The sequence below is a fragment of the Narcine bancroftii genome, chromosome 3, assembly GCF_036971445.1.
Source record: "Narcine bancroftii isolate sNarBan1 chromosome 3, sNarBan1.hap1, whole genome shotgun sequence".
Taxonomy (NCBI): domain Eukaryota; kingdom Metazoa; phylum Chordata; class Chondrichthyes; order Torpediniformes; family Narcinidae; genus Narcine; species Narcine bancroftii.
Window position 1 is genome coordinate 252,467,206 of NC_091471.1, and position 20,165 is coordinate 252,487,370.

Genomic DNA, 20,165 nt, shown 5'->3' on the forward strand with positions numbered 1-20,165 from the left:
GCTTTCTTAGCAACAATATCAACCTGATATATAAATAAACTATTGGCATAATAACTCAGCAAATGGAATTTACACAAAAATGCAGGAGAAACTCAGTGCATTTCTCCTGGCTTTACCTCATGCTGATATTCTTGTCCATCTGAGAGTGATAGAGGGGTTGCTTTAACCCTTTGGACTTTGGCCATTTTTTTATCCTTTCATAATATACTGTATACTCCGGACTGGATCCATGGGCAAACCAGAGTTTGGTAATCAGTTCAGTCACTGATACCATATTATATCTGGCCAGTCACTGTTCATACTGACATAATCCTGAATACTCAAACAACAATTGTGAATGCTCTTGTCTTTATTTCCAGAACTACTTCTTGTTGTGGAACTTGATGATGCCGCTGTTGTTACCTCAGCCTTTGCAAAGATACGGTTAGCAGTACGAACCAGCTAGTGATTGGGTATAAAACCAGTCCCAGAAAACTGGCTCACGAGTATATGCGTGTGTTAGTAGTGACAACAAATTTTGTAACTTGTTCATGACAATCAATTCTGATTCTATATATGCTTGTTTGTAGTTCTGGACAATCAGGACACAAAGTATATGCACTTGCTGATAGTCCTGGAAAACCAGGGTCCAAAGGGTTAAAACTCCTTTCCATTCAATGCTGATTTCATGCTGATTGCACAAGTAAAACCCCAGTCTATTACACAACAGAGGGTGGGATTAATAGTCCAACCAGCCCATTGGACTGTGAAGCAACACTTACTTCTGTGAGGCAGAGAAATCGGTACCATCCACCCAAAGCCAGGCTCCATCCGTGATCGACTCGTTCAGGCCAATCCAATGTCGAGTTGACTTGACCTCTTTCCTCACAAACGCCTGCAGGTGTAAACACACGTACAAATGAGGCCACCGATGTAAGTCAGGATGGTTCACAGTGACGGCTGGAAGATAGCCACGTTCTGCCCCTCACCATGGAGGGTTCCCAGCCTGCCTATGGCTGGAACTTGGACACTGAGCCTCGGATCTCTGCCAAGATGATGGTCGATGACCAAAGTATTGGGGTTCAATGAGGAGCGAGTATCGTGGGAGGGGAACATCAATAGCTTGGGGCAGATCATTCGATTCTGGGCAAAAAAAAAAACCTGGAACAGGATAGGCTGAAAGGAGAAAAGGGGAGAAGAATTGGGCAACCTTGGGGTAGGGATAGAAATGTGGGTGGGTGGTGGGTGGTGGGAAGAAGGAGCAAGGAATTGGTAGGGACTTTACTCCAATAAGGAAGTTAACTCCAAAATTTCTAGGCTTCTTTCTCCCTTTTCTTCCCCAGAGAGGATCACTGGAGTCTCCTTGCAACCACCCCCCCACCCCTGGGATCGTTGTCTGAAGAGGGTGTGCAAAATCATTGAGGACCCTTCCACCCCACACACAGCATCTTTCAGCTGCTCCCATCAGGAAAGAGATACAGAAGTATCAGAGCGAGCACCACCAGGCTGAGGAGCAGCTTCTTCCCATGGGCAGTGAGAGCATGGAACTGCTTACACTAACCATCCAAGACTCTCTTATGTACAAAACAATATTTATTTATTTAATTGTATGGATAAAATACATGTCCTGATAAGTATTGTTAGTGTTTTGGCAGATTGTGTGTCTGCATGTTTTGCACTGAGGACTGGAGAACGCTGTTTCATTGAGTTGTACTTGTACAATCAGATAATAAATTTAAACTCAGGTGTTCAGGGATCCACAAGCCCTGTCCATAGTTGCGTGGAGCACCACACGACCCCCTTGAGTATGAGCAAACTCTTCTCCCTCACCCAAGCGAGCTGATTCAAACTCTCGCCCTTCCATTCTCTCTGCTGTTGGGGTGGGTCGGGGGGCTACTCTACACTTTCCCTCCCCTTCGCTCCTGAACATAAGGTCACTGTCATCTGAGTGCAACCACATTGCTGTGGTCAAGATTTCTGCTATCTGCATTTTTTAGATCTTCAAACAATGAATTACTTTGCAGATTTTAATTCCACAAGTGGTGATCGTCTCAGTAAATGAAAAACAAACAAATCAATTACAATGGCCCCATAGTACACTCCCCAATCCCAAAATTGGAAACGGACAAGGGAAACAGTGCATGGAACCACCTGCAGGATCCCCCCCCATCCTTGACTTTAAATTATATTACTGGCCCCTCACTGCCATTGCTTCAAAATCCTGGAACCTCCCCCCCAGCTGCCTGGTGGGAGCCTCGAACAGGAGTGTGTGTGACTGCAGAGGCCGCGGGAGCCAAATCCATGGATACTCAGTGCCTCTGAAGGGACTCTATTTTGCTTCTCCGTTCTCCTATTGTTAAGGGCATTGGGCGATGCCCGAGGTGACTCGGTTTGCCTGACAGCAGACAAAAGTTGAAGCGTAGCTTGTACATTACATTTGTTATGTATTATGACGTGACAATAAAAGGAACATTGGAATCTTTCAATGGTTCAAGACAATAGATCAGCCCCACCTTGTAAAGGACATTGGCCCAATGGGTTGTCAATGCTGGAACCATCGTGGAGACCCAGGAACACAAATCACACAAAGACCACACACAATATTGGTGGAAACTAGTCCTGCAGGACTGATTCTCCATTGCTGCCACAATATTTAATGTGGAGAGTTTTGGAGTCCACCGACAAGGAGAAAGCTTCAGTAGAAACGTGGTCTTGACATCATGAGCTTTGCTCACGTTGATTTGAATCACCGAACATTTTCCCAGAAGAGGGTCCCCACCGTCCTGTTCATTGTTGGTCTCTGACCTCCAGCTTCCTCCTCCACTTTCCCTCAAGAACCCACCCCATCGAACTTGCACCTCCCAAATGGTCAGGGGAGCACAGATTCCCTCCCTGAGTGCATCGCCATGGCAACACATGGAAAGCAATGTTCCTCAACCTGACCCAAAGATCGACAAGCACCATCAATCTCACTCCTTAGTATTTTCCGTGAGTAGATATTACCACCCCTCGCCCCCCTCAATTGTTGTGGACCACCTTAAGATGGGAGTGTTCCAGGAGGGATTTTTGTTTGATGCATCCTCTACCCTTGTTGAGGACATGTTGCCATGAGGTGGACTGTAGCTTGTGCACACGATATACGAGGTAGTGCACGTGTGGGCACTGGATCACATCAAGGATCTGCATTGGGGACGAGGTTTGTGGAACTTCACAAGTCCCATTGAATTACAAGGAAATGGGAAGAAGTTATCCCTGGGAAATTCCTCAGCTCCAGAAATGTTTCACGGGATTCACAGGGAAGATGCGATTTGGGGCAGGTTCCTGGTGAAAGAGTTGGGCATCAAGAACCTGCCATCCAGAAATGCAATATCGAGGAATGCCAGGTGAACTCATACCTGTTTGTCAGATCTGTCAATCACAGCCAAGTTGCCCATCTCTGATAAACAAAACATCTGGGATGACAGCCAATCTTTCGTGCTGGGTGAAAAGTAGTAACATTTTTGGCCAAACAATGTCCACTGGTTGGGACATTCAAACTTGGGCAGACCTGTTGAGAACAATCAGTCACCAATCTCCTCAATGGATCAAGGGTAAAGTACAGCGGAATATAGGCTACACAATCCACCCCGCCAAAGGCTCCTCACCCACAGGTCAAAGCAGAGTATGAGAGGCCCTCACCTACCAAACAATATTAAGCTTGGCAGTTTTCAACCAGTTACACCTCAAGAAAATTGGTGTTTTTAGACCAGAAAACCATCAAACATTAAATTCCTATCAAAATAACTATATGATGCCACTGAACAATTTAACTGTTGACATTACAGTAGTTTATTGTTGCTGCTCTTAAATTTAATTTAAATAAATACAGTAAAACTCTTTAAAGCAGCAGCATCTAGTGTCGAAGGTAAGAAGCCCAATGGTAGCCTAGTAGTTGTTTAATATGACAGCGACATCTAGTGTTGAAGGTGAGAACTGCAATGCACATGGGGAGCAATTTATTGTTAAAGACTAAGTCAGGTGTGGCCAAACCATGGCTCACAAGCCACATGCTGTGCTTTGACATTTAATGGGCAGCTTGCAAAAGTATGTTGGCTGAAACAGGAATCGTATAATCTAGTACATACACTGGTAGTTTTAGTGGGCATGGCTTGTGATCATGTGATCGTGTCACCGTGGCTGTGTTGCGAGCAGTGAAATTAGCCCAGCGTAAGGGTGGTCCAATCTGCCTGCACTCTAGAGCTCCCGATGTCCCAGCTACCCACAAATCTGAGCTCCTGAACCCCCGGCCACCCGCCCATCCGAACTCCTGACGCCCCGAAGTAAGACTTACCACTTGGCCCTGGACCAGCCACCTGCCCATCTGAACTCATGACACCCAGTCACCCTCCCATCTGAGCTCCAACACCCCACCATCCAAGCTTCTGACATCCCAGTCACCCTCCTGTCTGAGCTCCTGACTGCCTGCTCATCTGAGATCCTGACACCCCAGCCACCCTCCCATCTGAGCCACCCGGTCCCGCCCGCTCATCCAAACTCCCGACTGTGGTCCCATGGGTGCTCCCGATGCCAGAAAGCAGACTGACCAATATAAACAAAATATTTGGCATGATTGCGTGTGCTGTTTGTTTATTGAAACCAATACAAATAAACAATTTAAAAACTTAAGGCTTGAATAAATATTATTACGTACAAGTATTTCTTAATATTTATGTAAAACTTTTGTAATAAAATGTGCATGTAACAGTAAAAATGTCTTGTGGCTCTCCAACTTCTGAAATTTATTGTGTTAAGCAAGTTTGGCCACTCCTGAACTATGTTAAAACAGGCCACTTAAAAATGGGCTGTGCTTTGACCACTCCTGGTCTAGATTCTCTCCACTTACTAAGTGACAAAATGACACTTTGGGAGTTACAAGGACGGTTCCTGGTGTTACCAACACTCACAGTTATCCCTTACATCTGCCATCTGAGATTGCAGGTTGCTGTGCCATATGTGCATCTGGTCACTCGAACTTGAAACTACAAAAGGAAACGCAGGTTTACGATGGGGGTCAGGACAAGTCAGTCATTTTCAACATAACATCATGAGATCCGTTCCCGGGAGAAACAAAGGCCGCGGGAAAACTGGGAAACCTCTCACGTGGACATCTCTCAGGCTCACGGTTAGGAATACTGGGAAAGGCAAGAGGCAACAGAATAGGCAAAGTGTCAGGGAAGTGCCTTTGATCCCACAACACAGAAAGGCAAAAAGGATGTGAACCAGTCAGACAGGAGAGTGGTAACTGTGAGCTGCCCATATCCCAGGTCTGCATCTGGTTCAGTGTGGACACTCTGTGACCCAGTGCCAATGTGACCCAGTGAATTGTGCCCAAGTGAACTGCGCCAGTGTCAGTGTGACCCAGTGCGAACGGTATCACACACTGGCTGGTGTCAGTGTGACCCAGTGCGGACACAGTATCGTGATCTGCATCAGACACTGGCTCGTGTCAGTATGACCAAGTAAACTGTACCAGTGTTAGTGTGACCCAGTGAACAGCTCCCCAGTGAACTGCACTGGTGTCAGTGGGACCCAGTGAAATGGAGCCCAGTGAACTAGACCAGTGTCAGTGTAACTCAGTGAACTGCACCAATGTCAGTGTAACTCATTGAACTGTACCAGTTGTACTGACAATAATCACACCAGCAGTGCGAGTATAAGACAGCTTTAATACACTAATATGTACACTAAGAGGTCTTGTCTCTCTGCAAGACGAACCTGGAAGGTTAGACTGTAGCTCTGGACTGCTTTATATACAAGGTCACCGGGATGACCCCTGGTGACTTAGTGGTGTAATTACATATCACCACACCAGTATCAGTGTGTCATAATGAACTGTACCAGTGTCAGTGTGACCCAGTGAACTGCACTGGTGTCAGTGTGACCCAGTGAACAAGACCAGTGTCAGTGTGATCCAGTGAACTGTACGTGTCAGTGTGACGAAGTGAACTGTGCCCCAGTGAACTGCACTGGTGTCAGTGTGACCCAGTGAACTGTAGCAGTGTCAATGTGGCCAGTATGGTGATCTACATCACACACTGTCTGTCAGTGTGACTCAGTGAACTGTGCCCCAGTGAATTGCACAATTCCCTGGGTCGATCCAGGGCTGCTGGGCAGTCATGGACTCGAGCTCAGCTGAGGGACAGGGCACTGGAGGTGAATCCAGCTCTCAATTCAGCCACTGAACTGAGCTCCCAGTTTCTCTGGCAGCCGGATGTAAACCGATTGCGAAGAACTGCATGGAATATCCCGTGTTCCTGCCAATGTTCAACCCTTTAAGCAAGATCCCAAAACAGATCTTACAGTGACAGCAGTGAATAAATATGGTGGAGAAATTCAACACGTCACTCACCTTCTGTAGGAAGTTAAGGCTGACCTGGGCCCTTTGTCAACATATGCGCATGAACAAGTAGGTGCCTAAATAAAATGGGGGGTGGGGGGGGGGAGGAAGAGAGGAGAGGACAGAGGAAGGGGGGAGGCACAAGAGTACAGGCTAACAGGGCAAGGAGTCACGGGTAGATGATTGGTTTAAGCTGACTACATGCTGCCGTCCCGTGCTCAGCTCCCTTGAATGCCAGCAGGATGGATGGCTGCAGTGAGACCATTGCACCAAGAGATTTAGCCAGGATGTGGTGGAGACAATATTGCCCTGCCGGAAATTCTAGTGGGAGGATCAGACCAGAGGGAACCATGCGCCCCACCTCACCCCTCACCACAGGGAAACTGGAAAATAGACTTACTCCTGTTTCCAATGTTCCTTTGTCCTTCCAACAATCTGGTGGATTCACTCTCGATTTTGTTCATCAGATCTGCAATGAACATAAACATAGAGGTGTGGTGGAAAGTATGCTGACCAGCTGCATCGCGGTCTGGTCTGGGGACACCAATATCCCTGAGAGTAAAGCCCTCCAAAAGGTCGTGGACACAGCCCAGGACATCACAGGCAAAATCATCAAGGATCCACACCACCCAGTACACACTCTGTTCTCGCTGCTGCCTTCAGGAAAGAGGTATCGGTGCCACAAGACTCGCACCACTTGGTTCAGGAACAGCTGCTCCCCCTCCACCGTCAGAATTCTCAACAACAACCTCAATCAGGAACTCATTTAAGGGCTCTTACTTGTACACTTTATTGATCTTTTTCTTTCCATATTGCACAATAAATGTGAATCTGAAATATCGGATAAAGAACATGGCACAGAGTAATCCTCACGACAGTGGCAGCCAGTCCCAACATTCCCTGTACAGTGTGATCTAAACATGCTATCACAGCTCAGTCCTAATATACACTGAGGTGCAATTGCAATCAAACACAGTACAGTAAAATCCCTGGTATCCGGCACCTATGGAGATTGGTAGATGCCAAATAAGTACATTTTCTGGTTGCTTGAGATTGAGTTTTGGGTGATTGGCGATCAAACAGCAAGACGCGTCCTTGGCTGTTCCTCTCACCCCCCCGGGCTGTTCCTGCCCCCGTGCCCTGGGCTGTTCCTGCCCTGTTACTGCCTCTTGGGCTGTTCTTGTACCTTATGCCCTGTGCTCAGTTCCTTCTCTGAGAGTCTGTTCTAATTACCCGCCAGCAAACCCCAATAATTTACCACTGCTGGGATGAGATGATCACAGACAGTAACTCAGGGTCACCTCAAGAACAGAAAGACATCTAGAGACAAATCTGCATCTGCAGGCAGAGTATCCAGTCAGAGGTACACACAAAGAATCATACACGAATACACACACACACACACATCCACACATGCCCTCACACACAGACACACACACGCGCACACGTGTATTTTCCCAGCTCAGGTTCGTATGATCACCCAATTACTATCAAATTCCTGGGTCTGTGGGGAACCACAAATGGAGGTCCAACAACACAACCTACGGCCCTGGGCCACTGCTCACACAAAGCTGGATCCATGGCAGATGTGGGAATGTTAACAAAGACTCACCCTCCTTCATTCTTGCTAGTTGCTCTGTGATGTCATCCTTCAAATCTTTCATTTCACCCGACATCTGTCTGACTGAAGGAGAAACAATGACAGGTTAGTCAGGGCTCATCCATGTGGCTGTTATCCAGCTCTGCCCAATGGGAGCAGGGGCTGTTGCAGCCCAGGGTAGGACTAGGGTCAGGGCAGTGGGTGAGGGTTGGGGGGGGGGGTGATGGTGGAAGATATAGCTGACTTGCCCATGTTGCCCAGTTCAACAACTGGATCAAAGCTGTCCATCATGGCCACCTATCATGGCCGTCCATCATGGTCGATTCATCACACCGTCCATCACCGCTGCCCATCACACCCGCCCATCACGGATCACAGCTGTCCATCACTATCGTGCATCATGCCCGTCCATCACCGTCGTCCATAACGCCCATCCATCACCATCATCCATCACTGTCGTCTATCACGCCCGTCCATCACCGTCGCCCATCACCGCCACCCATCACGTGGTCCATCACGGCTGTTTATTATGGCCATCCATAAAAATACTCTTGTTCCAGACCAACAAACACAGCAAACATGAATTTTATATTTTCAGATTCAGAATCAGAATTTGTTGTCAAGAAAATGTGTCATGAAAGTTGTGGTTGTGCAGCAGTAATTTGTATTGTACATGCAAAAATTGCCGTGTTATAGTTCCATAAATACGTTATTTAAAAATCAATGAATCAGTGCAAAAGACGAGAAAAGGGAGATTGTGTCTGTGGTTCTTTGTCCGTTCAGAGATCTGATGGTGGAGGGGAAGAAGCTGATTTTGTACCATTAAGTGCTCGTCTTCAGGCTCCTGTACCTCCTTCCTGATGGTAGCAGTGTGAAGAGGGTGGTGGGGGTCCTTTAGGATAGAAGCTGTTTTCTTGAGACACTGCTTCTTGTAGATGTCCTTAATAGAATGGACCAAAGCCCATGAAGGCACTGGCTGAGTTCACAACCCTCTGTGACCTCTTCCTATCCTGTGCACTGGCACCTCCAAACCAGATAGAGATGCAACCAGTCAGAATGCCCTTCACAGTATTTGCAAAAGTCTCTGCAGACATACAAAATCTCCTCAAACTCCAAGCAAAATATAGCCGCTGGTGAACCTTCTTCATGATGCCTCGACAAGATGGCCCTGGGAGAGATGTTCAGAGATGCTGACCCAAGAATTTGAAGCTCTTTATCCTCTCCAGACATGTGGCCTCAATAGTTTTGAACAAGGAATCCCCGTCAACCGTGAGGGAGATGATTTCTGACATTATCCCTGAGTACCTTCCACCATCGAGATCCATTCCCTTTCCTTACTGCGTCCATTTCATTCCAGAACATTTTTTTTGAGAGATTGTTTGGTGAATGGCAGGGAGGGGTACGATACATGCTGCCCCCCACTACTGTGCCCTATTCTTCCTGACCTCGGCCTGAGTTTCAGCATGGAACAGGCTCTTGGGCCCAACTCATCCATGCTGACCAAGTTGCCATTCTCGACTCGTCCCATTAGCTTGTATATCGTCCATCTCTATCTAAGCCATTCCTCTCCATGTCCAAATGGCTTTTGAATGTCATCACTTCTTTTTAAATTTAAAGTTTAATGATAAAGCATGGTAACAGGCCATTCTGACCCATGAGCCCATGCCACCCAATTAACCTGCAACCCCCATACATTTTGAGCGGTGGGAGGAACCCCAAGCACCCATAGGAAACCCACACAGACATGGGGAAAATGTACAAACTCCTTACGCTGGATTCAAACCCAGGTTGCTGCTCGATGCTATGCTAACTATGCCTGCTCGATTCAGGTTAGAACCACCTGCTGAGAGAAAAAGTTGGCCCCTCAGGTCCCTGCTCACCTCAAATCCCATGCCCTTTGGTTCTTGAATCATCTACCCTGGGATAAAAGCTGTCACTATACACCTTTTCCATGCCCTCCACCCTCCACCCCGTCTCCTTCATAAAATAGACGTAGAAAGGTTGTTTCCCATGGTGCGAGAGTCCAGGACATTAGGGTACAACTTCAAGATTGAAGGGCGTCCATTTAGATGTGGAGGAATTTCTTCAATCAGAGGGGAGTAAATCTGTGGAATTTGTTGCTATAGGCGGTTGTGGAGGCAGAGATTGGTAGATTTTCACTTAGCCAGGGCATCAGAGATTATGGGGAGAAGGCAGGCAGTGGGGCTGGGTGGGAAAATGGATCAGTTCATGATTAAATGGTGGGGCAGAACTCGATGGGCTGAGTGCCCTCTCACAGACACTGCCACATGGATGCATTTTGGAAGGACAATCCAAGGTAGGATATACATGGTAAACAGTCAGGCATTGAGGACTGCAGTAGAGCAGAGGGATCTGGGAATACAGATACATATGACATGAGGACATCTACAAGAGGTGGTGTCTCAAGAAAGCAGCTTCTATCATCAAGGACCCCCACCACCCAGCCCTCTTCTCACTACTACAATCAGGAAGGAGGGACAGGAGCCTGAAGACATAGACCCAATGCTCCAAAAACAGTTTCTTCCCCTCCGCCATCAGATTTCTGAATGGACAATGAACTGATGGACACTACCTCACTTTTTCTCTCCTTTGCACAAATTAAAATTTAAAAAAAATCTTTATTTATAGAATTGTAATTTATAGCAAATTCCCACCTGTAATGCACAATCTTGCTGCCACAAAACAACAACATCGTGATCTGTTCAGGAAAAAAATCCTGACTCTGATTCTGACCCGCTGGTTAGCAGTTATATAGCTTCCCCTCCATGTTAGGTCCTCTGTAGATTTACCACACACCAGCAGGCGTTGGCGGAAACCATGATGGGGCTTTTCTCATCTCTTTCACTTGGTTCAGCAAACACTGACACAGCTTCTTTCAGCCACAGCAGTTCCCCAAACCTACGGGTGATCAGTCCCTCACACAATTCTTGCTGACTTACACTTCAGCAGCTCGACGACAAACATCACGGTTAGTAGAACAAAGAGGCCCAGCAGAATGTAGGACACAATCCCAAAGGTTTTCCCCGGCGTGGTTCCCGCCATCCCTTTTGCAGGTCCTGGAAGGAGAGAAGGAAACCATGAATGCGCTGGCCTGGTTCACAAACGAACAAGCTGTTGACAGTGAGGAATTTATTGTCATGGTGTGATGCGCTGAGGTAGCAGCCAGCAAGCACAAAACTCGAAAGACTGTACAACAGGCTTTATTCCAGTAAAAGTTTGAACACTAGTTCGAACCTTGGTGGCTCCTTGTGTGACCGGCTCAGGATGGGCTGCCTCAGGTTGGCTGATTGACAGCTGGCCAGGTGGGGTCAGACTGGAATTCAAAGGGTTAAAGCTATGTCCCTGTGACTTCTCTGACTATTTTATGTATGGAGATAGAGCCTGGAAACAGGGCCTTCAGCCACCGAGTTTGGGTCAAACAACAAGCAAACATTTACTCCATAAATCTTCTCATGTTCATTCTCCCCACATTCCTAAAACTCCTCCGGATCCACAGATCCATGTCTTTGGAGGGGTGGGAGGAAACCTACACAGTCACAGGAAGAACGTGCAAACTCCACAACAGACAGTACAGGAGGTCGGGATTGAACCCGGGTTTCTGGAGCTGCGGGGCAGTGGTGCTTCCCACTGCATCATTGGGGCTGCTTCAAGAAAATACAGTAAACCCCCCGTTATCCGGAATTCAAGCAACTTGCAGAAAAATGGCAGAAAATAAATATGGAGAAAATATGGGTTAAAATTGGTGCAACTTGCTGTTAGTTTGCAAATCACATATTAAATGCAGTCTCAAGCAACTGGCAAATTCACTAATCTGACAACTACCAATCCCTACAAGCGCTGAATACCTGGGGTTTTACTGTATTATCTCATTGCCTCAACAGCCTTGCAGGGGTCTGTGGAAGATCACATTGAACACTCCCTGCCAGCGAGGGGGGGAAAAGCCTGCTTAACAATTCCTTCCCTGTCACTGGGTCTGACCACGGGGGCACCAGGTCATGGTTCCAATCTGAGAAGGTGCCACCACGCACATACACTCCTTCATTCTCAGGGATGTGAGACTCCAATCGAGAATTAATTGCATCACGAGCTGACCATTTCCAATACAATGTGCTGGAGGAACCCAGCAGATCAGGCAGTATTGATGGTCCTCAAAGAATTAGTGAGGTCCATTTTGTAATGGAAGATTTAAACCATGTTTTTTTTAACTTTTGCAGCCTTTGCTTCTGCAAGGCTGAGAACCTGCTTGTTTTTTAGAATCAGCAGACATAAGGTAAATTCCACCAAGGGGCCAGAGAGTTATCTGACGAAAGGATATCTGTGTACCAAGAACATTAATCTTCCTGCTTGTTTTGCTTACAGACTGTCAGAGGCCTAGCCTTGATGCAAAATAAACCATTGTATTCAAAGTGATAAGCTGAAAATTACATTATTCGATAGAAGCCTAGGCATGCTAGCTTGCTTGCTTATCTTTCTTACTGTGCTGGGAATAGGTGCTTGGGTAAGCAGGTTGTGGGTAATATAAGCCATGGTCCCGCTGCTGAAGTTTGAGACTCTCCGAGAGGTGGCAACATCTCTCAGCAAGAAGAAGAACTTCTAGACTCCAGCTAATGTCCCGGTCGAGGGAGGTGGAGAAGCTGCTACCGGCACCCCGACAACCTACTACAAGTGTGCAGTCGTTGCCTCGCTTCAGCAGTTGGGACCAGTCCCAACTATGATAAGTATAGTTTTTGAATTTGTAATAAACATTTGCATAAACTGAAGTGCTCTCGGTGTGTGTGTCTATTTTCTTTCGGTAGCTCAAACACTGTGACCAATGTACAAGTTTACCCAGGACACCTTTCCATCCAGCCCACAGTATCTGTGACCCACTCCATCAGGAAGGAGGTAGAGGAGCATCAAAATCAGTACAGCCAGGCTGGGGAATAGCTTCTTCCCTCAGGCTGGGAGATTGTTCTGTAACTGAGTAAATCATATCAAAATATTTAAATACTTTTATTTCAAATTATATCTTCATGTACAGATGTGATTATTATGTGGTGTTTGTGTGAGTGTGTGTGTGAGTGGGGGTGTGTGTGTGTGAGTGGGTGTGGGTGTGGGCGTGCGTGCGTGCGAGCGAGCGGGGGTGTGTGTCTGTCGGTGTCTCTGTGTCTGTCTGTGTGCATATCTGTGTGCATGTATGGAAGCGCATACATACCACGATCTGGAGAAACATGGCTTCTTGCTTTTAAATTTAGACATACAGCACAGTAACAGCCCCTTCTGGCCCAATTTACACCCAAACCCCGTATGTTGGGAAGAAACTGGAGACATGCAGACGGGGATATTGACAGACAGGGCAGGATTCGAACCCAAGTGGCTGGTGATGTAACAGTGTTTTGCTAACCGCTACGCAAACCATGCTAACTGCTACGCAAACCGTGCCACCCTGGTGGTAACTGTCAGATGAAATCAAATGAAGTTGAAAGCAACAGACAGTCAGTGTTTTGGGCTGAAAACCCTGATTCGGAGTTGGGAATCCTGATGAGGGGTATTTGACTTGAAGCGTCCATTCTTAATGCATTCCCTGGATGCTGCCTGACTCCCTCCTGTCCTCTGTGTGTGTGTGTGTGTGTGTGTGTGTGTGTGTGTGTGTGTGTGTGTGTGTGTGTGTGTGTGTGTGTGTGTGTGTGTGTGTGTGTGTGGCTCCCGTTTTGTAGATGCCCTGTTTACCACAGCTGCACCACCTACCTGACAGTGACTTCTTCACCAGCAGCAGGACAAACCCTAAACAGCAGCATCTAATAATCTGCTCTTTGAAGATATGGATGTCCTCTGGGGTCCAAATCTTCATGGTGTATGTCCTAGACTTGTTGCACTCTAAGCATGAACCACCTCATACTAATCAGGATTACATTCCAGCTGCCAAATGTTCCCTCCTATTTACCAGCTGAACGAGATCATCCTGTGGCCAGCGACACCTCATCCCACGGTCAACATCTTGTGGCCAGCGACACCTCAACCCACAGTCAACACCACCACCAATTTTGTCATCCACAAGCTGACTCATCGGCCCTCCGACATTGACTTTGACTGTATACACCGACCCGCACAGTCCCCAGAACCAATACCTGTGGTACCAGTGTTAGATACTTCCCAGCAGAAAGCTCTCTGCCAGCGCTCTATCACTTTCAACAAGCCAGTTTTGGATCCAATTTGCCAGCTTTCTGTATGGGACCAAGTCAAACAGTTTCTTTCCAACAGAACCATCCCATCATTGAACTAATCACGGACACCATTAAAGGACTGTCTGCACGAAGGCAAAGTCAGGATCACTGTGAATGTTTATTATCTACCTGATTTTTGGTATATATCACCCCCTTTTTAATTAAATTAACATTATTCAGCAGCAGAAAGTGAGAACTTGGATGCATTGTTCAACGTGGATGGCAATGAGACATAGGGGCAGAAATAGGCACAAGACTCGCAGCCCCAGGTTCAGAAACAGCTGCTCCCCCTCCACAATCAGACTCCCCAATGACAAACTCAAGTAGGCACTCATTTAAGGATTCCTACTTGTGCACTTCAGTGATTTTCTTGTTGTTCTCTCTGTATTGCAGTTATTTACAGTTCTTTATTTGTTTACATGTGCATGCTGAGTAGTTTATTTTTCTCGCAATGCCAATTAGTGGTAATTCTGCCTGGCCTGCAGGTAAAAGAATCTCAAGGTTGTATGTGATGTCTTGTATGTACTCTGATAACCAAATCTCTTGCTCCCTCTGCCTGATCCAGGGAGGAAGATTGGCTCTTCTCATCTTTACTTCTTCACTTAGAATGGGATCAATTACATTTGTGGGATTAGGTTCCCTCCCCTCGCAGGAGCAACCAATCCAGAGCCTCCTTTTATCTGGGACCATGTCTCTCCTCCTCCTTCCCTTCTCCTCCCCATTGTACCTCCCATACTCTCTCCTCTCCTCACCCTGTTCCCCCCTCGCACCTTCTCCATCTCTCCCACATCCCCTTTGCCCCAAGCTCACCTCTGTCTGATGCCTCGCAATTTCCATCCTGCTGTGACTCTTCAGCTTCAGGCCATAAGAGGGGGAAAAAAAAACAGGCAAATGAAGGACTGTCAACCTTGACGAGGGGCTCAGGGACGAATCATTGGTGATGTATCTTCACCTCTGATTGATGGTGCGAGACCGAGTTCTTCCAGCATTTACTGGGTTTTTATTCAATCATAGCGTCTACAGACTTTTGTGTTTCCACCACGTGAGAATGTGCATTTGGCTGTGTGTGCATGAGTGTTTCTGTGTCCAAATGTGTGCATGCATGTGTACGCATGTGTGTGTGTGTGTGTGTGTGTGTATTTGCATGTGTGTCTGGTGCATGTGTATGTGCATTGTGCATGTCTGTGTTTTAAGTATGTGTGTGTGTGTGATTGTGTATGAATATGTTGTGTGTGTGTGTTTTGTGTGCGTTGTGTGTCTAAGTATTGGTGTGTGTGTGTGTGTGTGTGTGTGTGCGTGTGCGTGTGCGTGTGCGTGTATGCTTGTGGTGTGCATGTGGGAATGATTTGAGCATGAGTGCGTGCTTGGACATTCCCAGTGGCATCGGTGCAACTCCTTCTGGTGGTTAAGTCATTAGTTTCTGGTGTGTGTGATCAGAAAGAAGGATGAAATAAGGAGAAACCTTTGTAAAATAACTAACTGGTCACTGAATCTTTCGCTGATTGCAAACAGCACTCCTGCAAAGCTGAAAGGGAGATGGGCGAGGGGTGAGGATGTAGTGGGGGGAGTGGAGGCTCAGAGGAGACGGGACAGGGATTGGAGCGGAAGAGGAATATAGAAATGAGTGGGAACGAGGAGGGTGGGAGAGGGAGTTGGAATAAGGAGGGAGGGTGGGGGAGAGAATAGGAGTGAGAAGGGAGGGTGGGGGAGGGGGCGGGAGTGAGAAGGGAGGGTGGGGGAGGGAGCGGGAGTGAGAAGGGAGGGTGGGGGAGGGAGGGGGAATGAGAAGGGAACTTGGGGAGGGAGCAGTGAAGGGGGTGGGAGAGAGGAGGAGTGGGGGAGAGAGGGGGAGGGACGGGTGGAGCGGGTTGGAGGGAGGAGGAGAGTGGGGGAACGTGGGAGAGAGGGGGAGGGAGTGGTGGAGAGAGGGAGAGGGAGTGCGGAGAGTGAGGATGGAAGGTTGAGGCGGAGGTTTAAGATTGAGGTGTAGAGTGTTTCATTCAGCCAGTGTTCAGAGCACTGAGGAGGTGAGACTAGTACACATGAACTCTCAAGGGGCCAAATGACCTCCTTGTCACAGGCTCTGAAGGGAGGTGTGGTCGTGTTTGTCTGTTTTCAGTAATTCTGACCTCCCAACTTGCTGTTTGGATGAAGTAAACCTTCACATGGGTTGGCCCAGTCTGGGTGAGAGCGAGCGGATCATATACCTGTGCTCCTCACGTTCATCTTGATCTCCTCCTGCCCCTGTCCATCTCCGGCGCCATTCTTCACCATCCTGTGTAGCTGTGATTGGCACACCTGCCCAAGAAGAGAGGGTCAGGGTGTGGCGAAGCTTTGCATCACCCCTGGGGTCTACTGAGGATCCCTGCTGGGGTTCCACTCCCACCTCTATCTGGGCCTCAATTTTGCCTCCTGCGCACCATCTCTTACCCCTCTCCATCCTGTTCTACTCCCAGCTCCCTCCCCCAAGCATTCCTCCATCCTGGGCTCCCGCCCCCAGCTCCCCCAGGGTCCTATCCTGGAGGTCCACCCAGACAGTTGAGTATTGGAAATGTAGGGGAACAATAAGGGTATGAGGAAAGTTGTCTTTACCTGGAGAGCAGTGAATGCACCACAGAAAGAGACTAAATCATTAAATATATTCATAAAATGGCATTGAAATAGTATTGCACTAACCACTACGCTAACTTTGTCACCCCTAAAGCAACTCTCTTCAAAAACAAATTGAACATAATTCTTACAACTCAATGGATCTTGGGATATGGGTGGTAAATGTATGGGGGCGTATGTTCCATAGGCATTAAGAGTACACAAAGGCACTAGAGGAACTCAGCAGGTCAGACAGCAGGTCCCTCAAAAGTGGTGGGCAGTTGAATACAGTTGGGTGGATGAGTGGGTGGGTGGGGAGAGGGAAGGAAGGGAAGCACAGGCTTGCGGGTGACCGGTGGTTACAGATGGGAGGGGAAAGAGCACATGGGGGCGGAGTCATAGGGCTGAGAAGAAGGAAGGAAGGGAGTTGTGGGTGACGGGATGTGAGAGGAGTCCAAGAGGGATGAGGGAAAATAGGGAGAGGGGAAATAAGAAGCGGTGATAAATGACCAGCCATGATTACACAATGAATAGCAAAGCAGCAGTCAGATGGCTGAATGGCCATTCTCTGGTTACACTGGACAACAAATAAAAAAAAAAGATTTGCTTCCTGAAATTGGGGATTACAATAGACAACTTCAAGATGAACACAAAGATCATTTCAGATGTGCTGTATCACGTAGGAAGTTAATGTAACATTAAATTAAAATTTGATTGAATTTAGCATGTGTAATCACATAATGATGCTGACACATTGCGTTAGTTCAACTGACCTTAAAATGTTTTGCTGCCGACTTTGGTTTATGTTCACCATCTTTAGACATACAGCAGGGTAACAGGCCATTTGGCCCATGAGTCCATGCCGCCCAATTTACACCCAATTAACCTACACCTCCTGGTACATTTTGAATGGTGGGAGGAAACTAGAGCCCCCGGGGAAATCCCATACAGACGTGGGGAGAACGTACAAACTCTTCACAGCCAGCACCAGATTTGAACCTGGATCGCTGGTGCTGTAAAGGTGTTGTGCTAACCACTACACCAACTGTGCCACCCAATTTTGGCTCTGCCACATCTATATCCAAGTCAGCGTAGCGATTGGTACAACACTATTACAGGATCAGTGACCCAGTTTTGAATTTGGCACTGACTGCAAGGAATTTGTACGTTCTCCCCTTTACAGAGAGCACAGATTCGAACCCGGGTCCTGATCGTCGGCGCTGTAATGGCATTGCGCTAACTGCTACACTAACCCTGCCTCCCATCTGATGCTTCTCATGTCAGTGTCTAACGATAGTCGACCAGCATTGATGGATTCCAGTTGCCCTGATACTGCTTTTCCATGGTCGCAATGTCCAGATGAAACTTTCACCATGTTCGTCACTGACTGCACCAAGATCAGCAGGGAAGACGTCCAAGTGCAAATGCAGAAAGTGAATTTTCAATGACATGTTGTACTTCATGGTTTTGTCTGCTTGAAAATGCATTCAATCTATATCAAAGTTATGCACAGATTCCGTATACTTGAGCTGCCTTCATAACCTGACTGCATCTATCCTGGCTAAGGAAGCCCAGGCCTAAGACAACATTTGCCCAGCACCTGCACTGGGTGCAAGTCCAGACATGCTTGGACTGACCAAAATAGCTTTGTGGGCAATATACTAGTAGACTCAAAATATGGCAGGAAATCACAAAAATAGGTTGTATCTAAAAAATGGTTCGTGATAGGGAAATGCTTTTCATGATCAGGGGTTAGGATTGGGTTAAGGTTGGGTATGGGGTTGTTAAATGAGGGGTCAGGGTGAGGTGACAGGTTGGGTCACCGAATGTTTCAGTCAATGTCTCCTCCTTGCTCAACACCAGTGAGGGAGGGTTGTCCTTGTCATCTGTTGGGTTGGCGTAGAGGTTAGCACAATGCCTTTACAGCGCCAGTGATCGGGACTGGACATGGGTGCGAATCCTGTGCTGTCTGTAAGGAGTTTGTATGTTCTCCCCGTGTCTGTGTGGGTTTTCTCCAGGGGCTCAGGTTTCCTCCCACCCTTCAAAAACATACCGGGGTGTAGGTAAATAGGGGGTAAATTGGGCGGCACAGACTCATTGGGCCGAATTGACCTGTTACAGTGCTGTTTGTCTAAATGTTGAAAAAAAATTAAAAATTAACAGTCCAAAATCCATGAAATACACCCAAAAGAGTTCTGGATCCAAAATCTTCATTGTCCAGTGTAATTCATTGGTTCCTGCAATTCGATTCAGCCCAGTGGAGAGCGCACTTACAGTTCTGGCAGAGCAGGGCTGGGCAAGACCAAAAGTGAAAGCTGGAAGAAGGGCTTGGAGTGGCATGACGCAAATTCTGGGCAAGAGGCCAAGCTTCTGAACCTCGCATTCTATCTGCAGTGGCTTGGAACCTTCTGCATTTCAGTTGGAACCATTCCCGATCAGAAATGCGGGATCTAGATTTTGATTGAAATTTTAAAAAACTTTCCTGGTGCAGCACGGTATCAAGCCTTTCTGGCCCATGAAACCTGCACTGACCAATTCCACCCAATTAACCTGCCAACTCCGTACATTTTGGGATGTGGGAGAAATCCAGAGCCCCTGGGGAAAACCCCCATGAGTTACAGGGAAAATGTACAAACTCCTTACAGACAGTGATGGATACAAACCCAGGTCAGTAGCACTGTAATAATGTTGCGCTAACCGCTACACTAACCGTGACACCCTACGTTTTCAAACCCCGTTTATGGCATCTGGGTGCTGGCCTACGACGGTGGGCTCAGCTGTTCACCCACTCCTGCTTCACCTGCTGGCACTGTTATCCCACCCCGAATAAAGCCCCACACGCTATCAAGTTGACCATGTTCTTGGGCTAGAATTGAATTGGATACCTTTTGCTTGCATCAAAATAACATGCAGTGTTCAAAAGTCGGGGAGCAGGAGCAGATGTGGACAGCTCCGGTGACTGCCCCATGAGCAAAGTCCTCCATGAGGTCTCCCCTCGACCCAGTGGCGTCACTAGGGTTGGTGTCACCCAGTGCGGTAACTTATGGTGTCACCACCTCCCCCCCACCCATGGACCTCCACCTGTACCAGACCACACAGAATCCTTAGTGATGTTTTTTGAACTAAGGCTACTCGTAAATTGTAATTCCCATTGATCGCTGAATGTAACAGCGATGGTAGTGAGAGAAACAACCAGCAAAATTAAAATTATATTTTTAAATTACAATATCATACGCTTGGCCTAAATGCATTTAAATTTACATCGTTTCATGTGGTTAAAGTAAAAGTTTAGTAAGTAAACAAATACTAATGACCACAACATTGTCACTAAAACACCAGAAAATCTGAGAAAAGCTGCAACTATAACTAGGTTCCTCCTCCCCACCATTCACTTCCA

At 47.3% G+C, this 20,165-nt stretch overlaps 1 protein-coding gene across 12 annotated transcripts in view; it reads right to left on the reverse strand.

Moving 5' to 3' along the window:
* The window catches only part of LOC138758546 (hepatic lectin-like), a 129,973-nt gene that overhangs the window by 4,091 nt on the left and 105,717 nt on the right, over positions 1-20,165 (reverse strand). For 10 of the 12 annotated variants that reach the window (XM_069927623.1, XM_069927622.1, XM_069927624.1 and 7 more), the window contains 8 exons: positions 16,387-16,477; positions 14,990-15,034; positions 10,916-11,032; positions 7,968-8,039; positions 6,756-6,824; positions 4,923-4,997; positions 3,375-3,526; positions 762-874 (listed from right to left, as the gene is read on the reverse strand). In XM_069927623.1, the coding sequence (XP_069783724.1) occupies positions 762-874; positions 3,375-3,526; positions 4,923-4,997; positions 6,756-6,824; positions 7,968-8,039; positions 10,916-11,032; positions 14,990-15,034; positions 16,387-16,453 (710 nt within the window). In that variant the 5' untranslated portion in view covers positions 16,454-16,477. The remainder of the gene's footprint in view (positions 1-761; positions 875-3,374; positions 3,527-4,922; positions 4,998-6,755; positions 6,825-7,967; positions 8,040-10,915; positions 11,033-14,989; positions 15,035-16,386; positions 16,478-20,165) is intronic. The other 2 variants (XM_069927632.1, XM_069927631.1) reach the window with 2 other exon arrangements.